Source organism: Gallinula chloropus (assembly GCF_964237585.1).
Source record: "Gallinula chloropus genome assembly, chromosome: 29".
Lineage (NCBI taxonomy): Eukaryota > Metazoa > Chordata > Aves > Gruiformes > Rallidae > Gallinula > Gallinula chloropus.
The window spans coordinates 1029058-1044906 of record NC_140114.1 but is presented as its reverse complement, the minus strand read 5'-3'; the positions used below and the strand labels follow the sequence as shown (position 1 = coordinate 1044906).

The window sequence follows — 15849 nt, the reverse complement described above, 5'->3', positions numbered from 1 at the left end:
TCCCACCAAACTTGTCCAGTTTGTTGTTGGGGGGTTCACAGATCACCTCACCTGGGCAGGTAACAGGGGGATGGCTCAGCTGCAATGCACCTTTCTCCAGGCGGGCAGCTTCCTTCCCAGTGCTCCCAGCATCATCCCCAGTTCCCCAGAGATCTGCTCCAAGCCGCAGGATCATGCTGCGTGGATGGATCCTGGTTTCTCCAGGGTAGATCTGTGCTGGGTGACGGAGGAGGGAACCCAAGCACAAGGCACTCACCATCAAACTGAGCCAGCTTGCTGATGTCACCCAGCTCTGAGGTGACGGGGGTGGCCTGACGCACCTTCATGTTGGTCTCTCTGTGGGCAAGGAGGCACCACGGGCAGGATTAGCAACAGCAGGGAGGATATCTGCAGATGCTCCCCAGTTTTGGGTCCCCAGCAGCTCCTGCCCTGCCCCACAGCCCGTTCTGGGTCCCACCGCTCACCCCCCACCGCGACCCGAGCTGGGGTTACCTACCCATCCAGCTCCGCTGTCTCTATGTAGCACAACCCATGGGGTTCGCTGCTGCAGAGGAGGAGGAGGTCAGCCTGCCAGGAGAGACACATGAAGGGTTGTGCCAGCACCAAGGCTCCCCTACACCTCCCCCTGAGGAAGCTCCTGGCCCTGAGACGACAGGGACCAGCGGCATCTCCGGAGCCACGTGTCCTTAGCAGGGCGCTGCTGGCACCCTGGCCTGGACACCATCACCCATCAGCCAAATCCCCAGAGCTCAAAACCAGCTCAAACTCTACGGCCTAAACGCTGAACTTCCAGGCTGGAAAAGGCTCTGCTGCCTCTCCAGCCCAGGAGGCGATGGAAGAGCTCAAAGGCAGAGTGAGCGCAGCACCGTCCCTCTGTGTCACCCTCCTTCTGCGTCACCCAGTGGGGACCGTGCTCATCCCTGGGGGCCACACTCACCGCCACGAACTGGTTGTTCTCCAGCTTGATGATGTCCCCAACACGGACGTTCATCCACTGCTCCTGACGGAGTCTGCGGAGGGACAGCAACGGAGTCAGGGGAGCTGGCAGCATCGTTTCCCCCCCTTTCCCACTGCACTCTGCCTCTGTCTGCAGCCCCGTGCCCTCCCGCAGGCCCCCCATGTCCCGCAGGCCCCCCGTGTCCCGCAGGCCCCACGTCCCGCAGGCCCCGTGTCCCACAGACCCCACGTCCCACAGGCCCCACGTCCCACAGACCCCACGTCCCATAGGCCCCGTGTCCCGCAGGCCCCATGTCCCGCAGGCCCCCCGTGTCCCGCAGGCCCCACGTCCCACAGACCCCACGTCCCGCAGGCCCCACGTCCCATAGGCCCCGTGTCCCGCAGGCCCCATGTCCCGCAGGCCCCACGTCCCGCAGGCCCCACGTCCCGCAGACCCCACGTCCCGCAGACCCCACGTGTCCCGCAGGCCCCACGTCCCGCAGACCCCACGTCCCACAGACCCCACATCCCACAGGCCCCGTGTCCCACAGACCCCACGCCCTGCAGTCCCCACGTCCCCTCCCTGGCTGCCCCATGACACTCACACTCCGCCAATCAGCACCTGAGACTGCCGGTTGTTCACCTGGTTGTCGCTTTTATGGCGGAACTGGGTGCGGGGGGACAAGAGGCAGAAGCATCAGCCCCTCTGGGGATGGGATCCTGCATGTCTCCCCCTCCCCTAAAAACCACCCTGGGCACCACAGACCCGCGCCAGGGTCAGAGCCCCCGGCTGTGGGCAGCCAGCCCGGGGTAGAGGGGTGCCTGGGGGGCACTCACATAGTCGTCGGTGGCATCTTTGACAGCTGTGATGGTTAAGACAAGAACCAAAGGCACAATGGTGGTGAACCAGGAGAGCGAAGAGATCTGCGGGATCAGCTGCGGACCGGGAGGGATGGGGGACACCAGGTGAGCCCCAAGACCACCCCACCCCTGCCTGAAGGTCCCAAACCCGCCGCATCCCGGGACAGGAGGTGCCCTGGGCTCTCCTAGCTGCCCAGCCACGGGCAGGGGGGCAGGATCTGCCTCTCCAGGACCCCCAGCACTTACCTGCAGAATGAGGAGGAAGAGGAAATAGGTGTTGGCCACTTCCTGGAACTGCTCGAAGAGGTTGACGGGCAGGAAGGTGATGATGTTGTACTTGGAGGTCTTGATGCAGTTGCTCTGGGGATGGATGGGGTGAGAGGGAGGGGGGTTCACAGAGTTGCCAAGGCACGATGACTGCCCAGCGTTGCTCCAGGGACAGGGCTGCAGCACCCTCCAGGACAGCTCCAGCGCTCGCTCCTGCCCTGAGTCCCTGGCAGCCTCCTTGAGAAGCTGATTCCTCCACCTTCGTCTGGCACCCAGGGACCAGGCTGGCAGCAGCACCCAGAGCATCCAGGCAGCAGCACCCAGTCCCTGCAAGGCTCACCCCAACCCACACCCCCTGCTCCCCCCACTGCAGCAAGGTCTGGAGCAGCCAGAAACATCCTCCAGCTTGAAGGGGGAGGCCAAGGTGAGCCATGCTCCTTCCCCCACAGCTCCAGAACCACCCAGGTAGCCAGAGACAAAACCCCACAGGGACCAGGCAGGGGTGCAGGCAGGGCTGGGGGGTGGGCTCAGGCCCACCCATCGGGGTTAACGGTTCATCAGCACAATGTTCTCAGGGACAAACAGCTATTTTGAGCCATAATTCCCCCCCCCTCCACCAACCCAGACCTGCCTGAGCTGGGGGACGAGGCTCTGGGGGATGAGGCTCTGAGGGATGAGGCTCTGGGGGATGAGGCTCTGAGGGATGGGGCTCTGAGGGATGAGGCTCTGAGGGATGGGGTTCTGAGGGATGGGGTTCTGAGGGATGAGGTTCTGAGGGATGAGGTTCTGAGGGATGAGGTTCTGAGGGATGGGACTCTGAGGGATGAGGTTCTGAGGGATGAGGTTCTGAGGGATGGGGCTCTGAGGGATGGGGCTCTGAGGGATGAGGCTCTGAGGGATGGGGTTCTGAGGGATGGGGTTCTGAGGGATGAGGTTCTGAGGGATGGGACTCTGAGGGATGAGGTTCTGGGGGATGGGACTCTGAGGGATGAGGTTCTGAGGGATGAGGTTCTGAGGGATGGGGCTCTGAGGGATGGGGCTCTGAGGGATGGGGCTCTGAGGGATGAGGCTCTGAGGGATGGGGTTCTGAGGGATGGGGTTCTGAGGGATGAGGCTCTGGGGGATGGGGCTCTGAGGGATGGGGCTCTGAGGGATGAGGTTCTGAGGGATGGGGTTCTGAGGGATGGGGCTCTGAGGGATGAGGTTCTGAGGGATGGGGTTCTGAGGGATGGGGTTCTGAGGGATGAGGCTCTGAGGGATGGGGCTCTGAGGGATGAGGTTCTGAGGGATGAGGTTCTGAGGGATGGGGTTCTGAGGGATGGGGCTCTGAGGGATGAGGTTCTGAGGGATGGGGTTCTGAGGGATGGGGTTCTGAGGGATGGGGCTCTGAGGGATGGGGCTCTGAGGGATGAGGCTCTGAGGGATGGGGTTCTGAGGGATGGGGTTCTGAGGGATGAGGCTCTGGGGGATGGGGCTCTGAGGGATGGGGCTCTGAGGGATGAGGTTCTGAGGGATGGGGTTCTGAGGGATGGGGTTCTGAGGGATGAGGTTCTGAGGGATGGGACTCTGAGGGATGAGGTTCTGGGGGATGGGACTCTGAGGGATGGGGCTCTGGGGGATGAGTCTTGGGGTTCAGTCACCCCACTCACCGCGTACTGGAACTTCTCGTTGTACTCCCGCGCGTTGGCTCGCACCCGCCTCTCCTCCTCTGCAACACAGTGCACCTCGTCAGCCGCCCGCCCTGCACCTCACAGCCCTGCTCCCCTGCACCCCAAAAGCCCTCCAGACCCCCAGGGGAAGCCCCCCCTGCAGAGCTGTGTGGCCCTGTGCCACCCTTTCACACCCCTGCACACCCAGCCCTCTCCATCTGTGCACCCCAGACCCCCAGCCCTGCGACCCAGACCTCCAGCCCTCCTTCACCCACAGCCCGTCCAGTACCGCTTATCTGCACCCCAACACCCCCTGCCCACCTGCACCCCCAGGCCCAGACAGTCTCCCAGTCCTGGACCCCCAGCTCTCCAGCCCTAAATATCTGCACCCCCAGCCCCTAAACTCCAGATCCTGCACCCCCAGTCTTGCTTATCTGCACCCCCAGCCCTGCCCACTGCACCTCAGCCCCCCAACCCTACTTCTCCTCACCCCAAGATTCTGAACCCCAGCCCCCCCAGCCCCTCAGCTCTGCACCCCAACTCCTGCTTATCCGCACCCCAGCCCTGCTCGCTGCACCCCCAGCCCCCCAACCCAACTTCTCTGCACCCCCAGCCCGAAATATCTGGATCCCCAGCCCCTAACCTCCAGATCCTGAACCCCCACTCCCACTTCTCCGCACCCCCATCCCTGTCCACTGCACCCCAGTTTCCCCCCCCCCCCCCCCAGTCCCCCTCCGGCCCGGCCCGGCCCGGCCTGGCCCGGTCCTCCCCGCACCCACCCGCCCCGCCGGGGACTCGGACCCGCGGCCACTTCTCGGGCATCTCCCGGGGCAGGGTCAGGGCTGCGGGGCCGCGCTGCGCCCCGGCGGCATCACGCCGCGGGGCCCGGGCCCGGGGCCTCCCTCCCTCCCTCCCTCCCCGCCGCGCTGCCGGGGTAACGGCCCCACCGGGGCCTAGCGGGACCTCGCCCCGCCCCGCTCACCTGGGGCCCGGCGGGCCGCGCACCGCTCCATGGCCCGCGGCCCCGCAGCCCATGGGTGGCGGGCGGGCGGCCGGGGCCGGGGCCGGGCCGGTGCCGGGGCCGCTGCGGCCCCGCTCCCGCTGCCGCGCCGCTGCCTCAGCGCCCCATGGCCGCGGCGGCGCCGGTCGGCGGCGGAAGTGATGGGGATGGGGGGGGGGAGAAAGGGGGGTGGGCGGCGACGGGGAACGACCGGGAGCTGCCCAAGGGGGGCACGGGGAGGCCGGGGAAGGGGCGCATCGAGGGGTGGGGGCAACCCGGGAGGTGCTGGGGGCAGCCCCGGGAAGACCCAGGGTACAACTGCGGGGGTCCTGGGCAGCCCCCGGGGGTCCCAGAGAGTCCCAGGGTACAACCCCGGGGGTCCTGGGCAGCCCACGGGGGTCCCAGAGAGTCCCAGGGTACAACCACGGGGGTCCTGGGCAGCCCCCGGGGGTCTCAGCAAGTCCTGGGGTACAACCGCGGGGTCCCGGGCAGCCCCTGGGGGTCCCAGAGAGTCCCAGGGTACAACCGCAGGGGTCCTGGGCAGCCCCCGGGGGTTCTGGGGTACAACGGGGGATTCCTGGGCAGCCCCGGGTATTATGGGGAGTCTCAGGGTGCAACCGGGAGGGTCCTCGGCAACCCCGGGGGACCCGGGCAGCCCCTGGGGGTCCCAGAGAGTCCCAGGGTACAACCGCGGGGGTCCTGAGCAGCACCCCCCCCCCAACAGAACAGGCTCCAAGGACCCCCCCCACCTGGCACTGCCCCCTCACCCACCCCAGGGCCGGGAGATGCTGCCCCTCCCGTGCCCACAGTTCCACTGCAGTCCCTGTCCCCACACATGAGCCCCCCCCCCAGCGTGTCCAGACACGAGACCCCACAGAAGCCAGAGCTCCTTTAATGGTGTGACAGGGACAGGGGGGAGGCCAGTGGGGTCCCTGGTGTCACGTCTCCTGCAGCAGCATCCCCTCAGCATCCTGCTCCCCCAGTGACATCTTGGTGGCTGGGGGCACGGCGGTGTTGATGAGGTCCAGGGGGGTCTGCTCAGCCGGTGGGTCGTCCTCGGCAGGGTGCTGGAAAGCCAGGAGGAGCTGGTAAAGGGCTGTGCCCACAGCAGCCCCCAGCAGCGCTCCCACCACCAGCCCCTGCCCCTGCTGGGGACGGGGCACAGTAAGCAGGGGGTCACCCCTGCCACCCTCCCCACCTCACCCCCTTCCCTCACCCCACCTGAAGACCTCTGGACCCCAACCCACCAGGTAGGTGAGGAGCCGAGGTCCAAAATCCCACGCAGGGTTCATGGGGCAGCCGCAGTTGGAACCCATGGAGAGCTCGATGGAGAACCCCAGCAGGGCCACAGCCAGCGGCTCCAGACCGTTGGGGACACCCTTGCTGGGGGTGTGCAGGGTGCCCACGGTCAGCAGCGCTGTGCCCATCGCCTGCAGAGCCAGCAGGGCAGCTCAGCGAGACGGGGCCCTGCACAGCCGGGGGCTCAGTGGCGGAGGGGGGAGCCCTTTGGTTCGGGAGCTATTGCTGGATGTTCAGGGAGCGCTTCTGCGGCCACGAACAGCACCTATGGAGACAGCTGGAAGGTTCCCTGGCAAACCAAAGCCCTCAGAGCCACAATGCCAGGGGCTGCTTGTGGGCCCCCTGGGGAGCTTTCAGGCCAGCTCTGTCTGTCAGTCCTGGCTCCTTTGGTTTGGGAGCTACCGCTGGATGTTCAGCATGTTGGCCGGAGAGCGCTTCTCGGGCCGCAAACTGCAACTGTGGAGATAGTTCCAAGGTTCCCTGGCAAATGAAAGCCCTCAGAGCCACAATGCCAGGGGCTGCTTGTAGGATGCAAGAGGAGCTTTCAGGCCAGCTCTGTCTGTCAGTCCTGGCTCCTTTGGTTCGGGAGCTATTGCTGGATGTTCAGGGAGCGCTTCTGCAGCCGTGAACAGCACCTATGGAGATAGCTGGAAGGTTCCCTGGCAAACCAAAGCCCTCAGAGCCACAACACTGGAGCAATCTGCCACCCCTCGCTTTTCAAATGCACTGTCAACTCATGAATCAAACCTTCAATGCCCGAGTTTTCCCCCACAATCCCTACATCATCCATGTACCAATAAAGGAGTCGGTCAGGATGTGCAGGTGCCCAGGCTGCACAAGCCGGGCACAGGGAGGGGGAAGGTTCCGTGCCCTGGGGAGCACACCCAGCCATCCCTTCGCATGGGTTCGTTTCTCTGGGTAGTAGGGACCGAGAAAGCAAATTTCTCATGATGCTCAGGGTGCAAGGGCACAGAGAACAGACAATCTTTTAAACCAACGACTAAAAGGCCCCGGTTTGGGGTGTCCTGCCTGGAGCTCCAGGCGGGGCTGCAGAGCCCCCGCAGCCCCGCGCAGCCCCTCGGCTGCTCTGACCTCGTGCACCCGGCGCCATCTCCCGTCCTTCTGGGGATGGTGAAACAGGCGCGTTCCAGGGCTGCGGAAGGCTGGGGATCGATGTCCCTCCCTCCCTCCCTCCCTCCCTCCCGTGTTACACCTTGTGGGTGGGCAGGTTTTGCCTGAGCAAGCGGCCATTGCCCACCCCCAGAGAGGGGAGTCAGGCAGCATCCTCCAGCGGCCTCCCCTGGCGTTTGCCAGCCCTGGCTCCACTGCCTGGGAGCGGCTGCTGGGCATTCAGCATGTCCGAACGGGAATGCTGCTCCAGCCTAGTGTGGTACAGAGGGAACTATCAGGAACATTAGGACCATTCCCTTGGAAAGGAAGGGCCTGAGCCCCAGGGACAGACGGGCTGCTTGTGGGCACCTAGGGAGCTTGTTGGAGTGTTCCCTGTTCCCTGGCAAACCAAAGCCCTCAGAGCCTGGATGCCAGGGGCTGCTTGTAGGATGCAAGGGGAGCTTTCAGGCCAGCTCTGTCTGTCAGTCCTGGCTCCTTTGGGTTGGGAGCTGTTGCTGGACGTTCGGCATGTTGGCCGGGGAGCGCTTCTCGGGCCGCGAACTGCAACTATGGAGACAGCTCCAAGGTTCCAAGGTTCCCTGGCAAACCAAAGCCCTCACAGCCTGGATGCCAGGGGCTGCTTGTAGGCCCCCTGGGGGGCTTTCAGGCCAGCTAGGTCTTTGGGTCCTGGCTCCTTTGGTTTGGGAGCTGTTGCTGGACGTTCGGCATGTTGGCCACGGAGCGCTTCTCGGGCCGAGAACTGCAACTATGGGGATAGTTCCAAGGTGACGGCTGGTAGAGCCTCTTAAAGTCCATAGGGAAGTAGTAGGACTGTTCCCTTGGGAAGGAAAGCCCTGAGCTTTCTGGGGGACCAAGTTTTTGCCAGGAGCCGGGTAAAGGGGGTGGGGGAACCACAGTTCCAGCTTGCCAGGGGCAAGATGGTGGGAGGAACTAAAGTTCAAACTCACTAGTTCCGCGGGACCCTTTTTTGAACAGGGTAGGGGAGGGACACCCAAAACTACAGCTCACTAGTTCAGGGAGCCCCTTTTTTTGGCCAGAGCCTGGGGGGGACACGAGAGGGGGGACGGGGGGACGGACACCAAAATTCCGGCTCAGTATTTCCGCGGGATCGGTTTTTGGCAAGGGGTTGGGAGGGGGGAACCAAAGTTCCGGCTCACAAGTTCCTGGGGACTCTTTTGTGCGGGACGCCCAGCCCTGGGTCCCACCCCAAAGGCACCGGGGGGAGCTGGTGGGGGGAGCCCTGGGGAGCAGGGCCTGGGGGTGCTGGTGGGTGACAGGGTGCCCATGAGCCAGCAGAGTGTCCTGGGGGCTGAGAGAGCCAAGGGGATCCTGGGGGCATCAGGAGGAGTGTGGGCAGCAGGTGACAGGAGGGGATCCTCCCCCTCTGCTCTGCCCTGCTCAGGCCCCACTGGAGTGTTGTGTCCAGGTCTGGGCTCCCTGGGATCAGACAGCCAGGGATCTCCTGGAGAGAGTCCAGAGGAGGGACAGAGATGCTGAAGGGCCTGGAGCATCTCCCCTGGGAGGAAAGGCTGAGGGAGCTGGGGGTGTTCAGCCTGGAGAGAAGAGACTGAGAGGGGATCTGATCAATGGGGATCAAGAGCTGAAGGGTGGGACACAGGGGGCCATGGGCAGCCTCTGCTCAGTGTCTGTGGGGACAGGACACGGGGGAAGCTGCAGGCACTCGGAGCTGGATTGATGGGGGGAGGGGGACACGTTTATTGAGGGCCGAACACAGGTGGGGGGTCCCAGCCAGGGGGTGGTCCTGGGGGAGTCGCTTCCTCAGTGACCCTCCAGCACCGTGGAACTGGGATCACTGGGGCCGGAGAGTGCTCCAGCCGCCTGGGATGGGGAGACGATGGAACCCCCAGGGGATGGTCCCTCTCGGGGGGTCCCGGCTCGGCTCGCAGTGGGGGGTGGGGGGCTCAGGAGCAGCTGCTGCTCCGCCGGCGCAGCAGCGTGACGGGGTGGCTGCCCTCCTCCTCCTGGTCACTCTCACAGCGGCGCTGGGGGCACAGGGGGGCTGGGGAGTCCAGACAGGACCCCCCCACCCCAGAGACGATATAGCCCCCCCCCCAGGGACAGGACCCCAACCCCAGAGACAGGACTCCCCATCCTGACAGGACCCCCCACCCCAGAGACAGGAATCCCCCCCTCAAGGAACACAGCACCCCAATTGAGGACACCCCCATTGCACAGCTCCCCCCACCCCCCCATCCACTTGGGAGTCCAGGGTCCCACAAATCCCCTCTCCCCCTGCACTGAGGGGGGGTCTGGGGGCTCCTGGCTGCTCACCAGCTCCTCGTCCTCCTTCCTCAGGCCGCAGAGCAGCTGCGTGCGGCAGAGCCGGTTGCAGGCGGACACCATGTTGTAGGAGAGCTGGAGGGCAGGAGGAGGGGGGGGCCGGGGAAGGGGGGGGGGTCACTCCCCTCCTCTGCCCCCCCACCACCACTGCAGCGCTACACCCCCCCATGCTGACCCCTGAGATACAGGATGGAGCACAGCCCGAGCTCCTGGGGGACCCCACAAGTGGTGGGACCCCACTGCTGGGTGTGTCCCCCCCCCAGGGACCCCCCCCCCCTTCACCTTCCACTTCCTCCGGGCATTGAACTTGCGGAAGTTCTTCATGTTGATGGAGGAGCGACTCCTGTTGGCAGCTTGTTTGCGGCTCAGGGGCTGCGGGGGGGCAAGGACACTGTGTCAGCACCATGCCCCCAACCCTGCTCCTGGGGAGGGGGGCTGGCATCATCCCCATCCCCTCATCCCCCATCCCCTCATCCCCATCCCTTCATCCGCATCCCCTCATCCCCTTATCCCTATCCCCTCATCCCCATCCCCATCCCCTCATCCCCATCCACTCATCCCCATCCCCATCCCCTCATCTCCATCCCCATCCCCTCATCCCCATCCCTTCATCCCCCCATCCCCTCATCCCCATCCCTTCATCCCCCCATCCCCTCATCCCCATCCCCTCATCCCCATCCCTTCATCCCCCCATCCCCTCATCCCCATCCCCTCATCCCCATCCCCATCCCCCCATCCCCATCCCCTCATCCCCTCATGCTCATCCCCATCCCCATCCCCATTCCCATCCCCTCATCCCCATCCCCTCATCCCCATTCCCATCCCCATCCCCTCATCCCCATCCCCTCATCCCCTCATCCCCATCCCCTCATCCCCATCCCCATCCTCATCCCCATCCCCTCATCCCCAACCCCATCCCCATCCCCATCCCCTCATCCCCATCCCCATCCCCTCATCCCCTCATCCCCATCCCCTCATCCCCATCCCCTCATCCCCATCCTCTCATCCCCATCCCCATCCCCTCATCCCCATCCCCCCCATCTCACCTTGATCCAGGGATGCACCAGGCACTCAGTCGCCGTCATGCGCTGCCTGTAGCATAGAGACATGGGGGGACGATGGGGGTCCCCATCCCACCCACCCACCCACCACAGGGAGGGGGGTGATGGTGGAGATGCGGATGCCGATGGAGAGGAGGGGGAGGGGGATGAAGACTGACCCCGGCTCCTTCACCAGCAGCTGGCGGATGAAGTCCTTGGCCATGGCAGAGGTCTGGCTGAAGCAGCGCTCCTCGAACTCGTAGTCACCGGCCACGACGTTGGAGAGGGTCTCGGCGTCCGTCTCACCCTGGAAGGGGGACAAGCCGCTGAGCCTGCGGGGACAGGGCGGAGCTGCTGAGCGCCGGGACAGCGGCACCGGCACGGCGCCGCAGGGGCCGGGCTCAGCCACGCCGCAGCCACCCCCTCCCTGCCTCAGTTTCCCCGGGGAGGGAGCGTCGCCCTGTACTCACAGGATGTAGGTGATCACCCCGATGCTCCTGAAAGGTGGATGTGGGGTCAGGCGCTGCCCCCTCCCCGGACACACCCCCTCGCAGCAGCCAGGGGGGGGTCCTCACCCACCCCCTGGCCCAGCCCATCACCCCCCACCCCCTCCCAGTCCTCGTCCTCACCACATATCGGTGGCGGAGCTCAGCGGCTCGTAGTTGATGACTTCAGGAGCTGGGGGGGTGAAGGCAGAGCCCAGGAGGGGACATCAGAGTGGGGGGGAGGAGAACCACCCCAGCACACCCTGGGCATCCCATCCCCACACCGGGGGGGGTCCCTTTGCCACCTCCCCCCGGGGACACCCCCTCCCCCATCCCCGTACCGATGTACTGGGGGGTCCCGCAGAGGCTCTTGAGGGTGACGCCGTCGTCCAGGCGCTGGGCCAGCCCGAAGTCGATGATCTTGATGCGGGGTTTGGGGACGTCCTTCTCCTGCAGCATGATGTTCTCAGGCTGGGGACAGCGGCGGGTGACGCAGGGTGCCAGGACCTGCCCCAGCGAGGGGCAGGGAATCCGAGCAGGATGCGGCCAGGGCTCTGGGGACGCCTGGTTGGGTGTGGGGTGGGGGGAACCCTCTGAGGAGCAGGACTGGGGTGGGGGGTCCCCACGGGCACCTTGAGGTCCAGGTGGGCGATGCGGCGGGCGTGCAGGTACTCCACCCCGCGCAGGATCTGGCCCAGGAACTCGATGGCCTCTTCCTCCGACAGCATCTCCTTCTCGGCGATGAAGTCGAAGAGCTCCCCGCCGCCGATCCTGCGCGGGGGGAGGACGGGCTGAGCTCAGCCCCCGCCACAGACGGGCCGGGCGTGGGGTCGGGGCGGGATGGACGTGGCTGGGGATGGGGATGTGGGGGTGGGATGGATGTGGCTGGGGATGGGGGGGTGGGGGTGGGATGGACGTGGCTGGGGATGGGGGTGTGGGGGTGGGATGGATGTGGCTGGGGATGGGGGTGTGGGGGTGGGATGGATGTGGCTGGGGATGGGGGTGTGGGGGTGGGATGGACGTGGCTGGGGATGGGGGTGTGGGATGGATGTGGCTGGGGATGGGGGTGTGGGGGCGGGATGGATGTGGCTGGGGATGGGGGGTGTGGGGGTGGGATGGATGTGGCTGGGGATGGGGGTGTGGGGGTGGGATGGACGTGGCTGGGGATGGGGGTGTGGGGGTGGGATGGACGTGGCTGGGGATGGGGGTGTGGGGGTGGGATGGACGTGGCTGGGGATGGGGGTGTGGGGGTGGGATGGATGTGGCTGGGGATGGGGGTGTGGGGGTGGGATGGATGTGGCTGGGGATGGGGGTGTGGGGGTGGGATGGATGTGGCTGGGGATGGGGGTGTGGGGGTGGGATGGATGTGGCTGGGGATGGGGGTGTGGGATGGATGTGGCTGGGGATGGGGGTGTGGGGGTGGGATGGACGTGGCTGGGGATGGGGGTGGGATGGACGTGGCTGGGGATGGGGGTGTGGGGGTGGGATGGACGTGGCTGGGGATGGGGGTGTGGGGGTGGGATGGACGTGGCTGGGGATGGGGGTGTGGGGGTGGGATGGACGTGGCTGGGGATGGGGGTGTGGGGGTGGGATGGATGTGGCTGGGGATGGGGGTGTGGGGGCGGGATGGATGTGGCTGGGGATGGGGGTGTGGGATGGACGTGGCTGGGGATGGGGGTGTGGGGCTGGGGTGTCCCCAGATCCCCGACCCCGGGCTCCATCCCCTCCAACTCACAGCTCCAGGATCAGCACCACTTCGGCTCTGCTGGAGAAGAGGTCGTGGAGCCGCATGATGTTGGGGTGCTGGAGCTGGCGGAGTATGGCGACCTCCCGCTCCACCTGCGCCCGCTCCTGCCCCAGGCGGCTGCTCCGGCACCGCCGCGTCTTCACCACTTTGGCGGCGTAGAAGGTGCCGGTGCTGCGCTCCCGGCACCGCCTCACCACCCCGAAGTGCCCGCTGAGCCAAGAAGCCGGGTTACGGGATGCCAAAGCCCCCCTTACATCCCCTACCCCCACCCCCACATCCCTCCGCTCCAGCACCAAGAGAGGCAGGACCCCCCCCCGTGTCCCCCCCACCACCCCGTCCCGCACCCCCCGCTCACCTGCCCAGCTTCTCCAGCAGCTCGTACAGGTCCTCCACGTTGCCAGGGCTGAACCCCTCGCTCCCGGGGCTGGAGGGACCCTGTGGGGATGCACCGGGACCCGGCTCAGCCCTGCCCGGAGCAGGGACCCCCCCCACCCCCCCATCCCACGGAGAGGGGGTTCCCTGGGGTCTGACACCGCGGCTGAGCTCAGCCCCTGGCCGGCCGTGGAAATTTGGAGCCCTTCATCCCTTGACGGGCTCAGGGGACCGGGAAATCAGGCAGGGGAAGGTGGGAAGGGGAGAGTGGGGGTCTCACCAGCCCCCCTGTGCCCCTCACTGCGCTGGGGAGGATCAGCAGGTGGCAAATGGGGAGAAAAACTGACAAGGAGGGGGGGGTGTGGGTTTTTAAAAGGAGGTGAAAGAAGCATCTCCATGAGCTGAGCTCCTGGTCACCCCCACAGCCCCCAGGCAGGAGACACCCCCCATCACCACCCCCACCCCCCCACACACACACCCCCCACAGCCCCACATCTCAGTCGTGACTCACCTCTGTGCTGTCAGAGATGGCCCCCAGCCCCCTCCCAGCCAGGACCCCGGCCTGGCCACCCTCGGCCATCACTGCAAGGACAAGAAGGCAGGAGGGTGTTAAGGGGGGGACGACAGATACTTTCAGGGGGTCAGCAGGGCCCCCCCCCCCAGCACCCTGTGGTCCTGCCAGAGTCCCCCTCAGCTCATCACACCAATGAACAGCGCTCACAGCTCTCACCCCTCAAGCCACAAAGGAGCCTCTTTTGGCGGCAGACAGGGACACAGCCCCACGCCCCGTGCCTCAGTTTCCCCAAGGTGTCAGACGGAGCCAGCGCTGCTCCACCAGGGAGCTGCACCAAATGGGGGCTGAGACCCCCCTCCCAACACCCCCACGGTGGCCCTAAGAGGCAGCGAGTGGTCCCCAAGCAGTTCCCCTCCCCTCCTTCCCCCCTGCTGTTCCCCCTTACCCTCCCAAGCCTTCCTCCCCACCCAGCCACGCTCTCCCTCACGCCCTGGCTGCTGCCCATGGTGAGGGTCCCGAGCCACCCACGGGAGGGGTGGGGGGCACCCAGCCAGGCAGCGCGTGGAGCCGGCTGCTCGCTGGGCTGGTACGTGCGTGGGGGTGGCCGTGGTTGGAGTCGGGCCACTGTCCCCAGCACGTGACACGGTCACTGCGATAGCGCCGTGACCGTTCGTCCCCTGCCCCAGGAGGGGCACAAGCAGCTGATTCTCCCCCTCTACGTGTCCCCTGTCTGCACCCCATGTTCCCAACCACCCCACCCCCCACACACACACACACCTTGTTGCTCTGTGCTGCACAGTTGCTTTTGTAGGGAGGGAAACTGAGGCACGGGTGTCCCCACGTCACCGTGGGCACAGCAGCAGGGGCTGGACGTGGGGTGGGGGGTTCTGTGTGCCCTCTGGCCGCTGCCATCAGCTGTGTGCTGAGGAGACCAGCCTGGCCTGGGCTGGGCTGGGCTGAGCTGGGTGACTACAGCGAACACCCCAGCACCCACCGGGCAGAAAAGGGGTCCCCGGGGAAATGCCCCCGCGGGTGGTGGGCAGGAGCTGCTCCCCAGTGTCCACCTGCCAAAAACCCACCACAGGAGCCCCAGACCCACCCCCTCCACCCCCCCACCTCAGCGGCGAGGCGGCACCCCGTACCTCTGTGCGAGGGTCGGCGCCCCCGGCACCGCCGCGCACGGCTCCAGCCTTCCTCCAGCGAACCCCAGCAGTGCCAGGCTCTTCCTCACAGCGCTGCTGTGCCCCGGGGCAGCTGCGACAGGCTTCGGGCAGCGTCCGGCTGCAGCTCAGAGCAGCAAAAGCAGCCGAACCAACCCCCCTTCGCGTTCCTCCTGCCGATATCCCGTGAGAAATTCCTCCCCCCACTGTCCCCTTCGCCCGCAGCCCAGCTGGAAAAGGCCTTTTAGGGGCAATTCCCGGCGTTTCCAACGCTTGAGGAGTGTCCAGGGCTTGATGTCCCCCCCCTCGCTGATGTGTCCCCCCCCCAGCCGCTCGGTGCCCGTAAGCGCGACAACTGCAAACAGGAAACCTGGTCGGTGGCGGCAGCCGGAGGGGAAGCGGCGGGTGCGAAGGTAGAGGGAGGGAGGGAGGGAAGACGCGTTTCTTAAGGTGGAGAGAGCCCGGTTTGGCACCGCACCGCGTGCCAGGGGGATGCTGGAAAGCACCGGGCACCACCCACGAGGTGTAAAGCTGCTGCCCAGCACATCCCATCGTCCATCCCTGTCTCGGCGTGATGGATGAGCTGGTCCCAGTGTTGATTCTTGCAGCCCCTGGGGTGCAGCGGCGCTGGCACTGCTGTCACCGGGGTGAGCTGGAGCCTGGCACCGCCGGGAAGGAGCTGTGCCCGGCACACAGCAGCACCAGCAGCTCGGCTGCTGCCTTTCCCAGTTTCCCCCCAGTTTGCCATGCCGATGCTGTCAGCGCTTCTGAGATGTTCCCAGCTCCAGCAGCCAGTGGGGAGGAGGAGGCAGCAGCTGGAGGGAGGGTGAGACGCCAGATCCCACCATGCTGGGAACCGAAGCCCAGCTCACGGGGTGGGGGGGCTGTGCCAACCGACCCCTGGGGTGCGGATGGGGAGGGGGGGACACAAAAAGCCCTTTGCAGGTGCCGATGTGCCAGCAGGAAGGGGGCTGGAGACCCCTCCTCACCACAGCCCAGCCTGTGCTGAGGGTCCCGGTGCTCCCCGGGTGTCACCCCGCTGCCACCTTCCCGTGACGTCTCCCTGTCGCACGACGGCTCTTGCGGC

At 66.1% G+C, this 15849-nt stretch overlaps 2 protein-coding genes across 2 annotated transcripts; both read right to left on the bottom strand.

Annotated features, from left to right (window-relative positions):
* Window positions 1-171: 171 nt before the first annotated feature.
* Window positions 172-4726, bottom strand: LOC311202108 (phospholipid-transporting ATPase ID-like; the record flags this gene model as incomplete). The annotated part of the gene is made up of 10 exons (XM_084276654.1): window positions 172-176; window positions 257-336; window positions 497-567; window positions 938-1010; window positions 1542-1603; window positions 1774-1872; window positions 2044-2157; window positions 2692-3030; window positions 3714-3772; window positions 4696-4726. The coding sequence occupies 10 exons, from the start codon at window positions 4724-4726 to the stop codon at window positions 172-174; spliced, it is 933 nt and encodes a 310-aa protein (XP_084132780.1).
* Window positions 4727-8849: 4123 nt separating this feature from the next.
* On the bottom strand, window positions 8850-14917 carry LOC311202274 (death-associated protein kinase 2-like). The gene is made up of 13 exons (XM_084276824.1): window positions 14745-14917; window positions 13600-13670; window positions 13072-13151; window positions 12705-12926; window positions 11602-11740; window positions 11311-11440; window positions 11114-11162; window positions 10955-10981; window positions 10664-10816; window positions 10491-10536; window positions 9727-9816; window positions 9436-9519; window positions 8850-9146 (listed from the first exon to the last, which is right to left on the bottom strand). Exons 2-13 carry the CDS (start codon window positions 13666-13668, stop codon window positions 9066-9068), a joined length of 1170 nt encoding a protein of 389 aa, XP_084132950.1. The 5' UTR covers window positions 13669-13670; window positions 14745-14917; the 3' UTR covers window positions 8850-9065.
* Window positions 14918-15849: the final 932 nt, after the last annotated feature.

What these genes read in the sequence shown, in the direction of transcription:
- LOC311202274 (XM_084276824.1), bottom strand. Translation starts at nt 13,668, where the DNA reads ATGGCCGAGGGTGGCCAGGCCGGGGTCCTGGCTGGGAGGGGGCTGGGG. An exon ending in CCATCTCTGACAGCACAGAG is followed by an intron (nt 13,152 to 13,599) that starts GTGAGTCACGAC and finishes GCATCCCCACAG; the next exon opens with GGTCCCTCCAGCCCCGGGAG. An exon ending in CTGCTGGTGAAGGAGCCGGG is followed by an intron (nt 10,537 to 10,663) that starts GTCAGTCTTCAT and finishes TCTATGCTACAG; the next exon opens with GCAGCGCATGACGGCGACTG.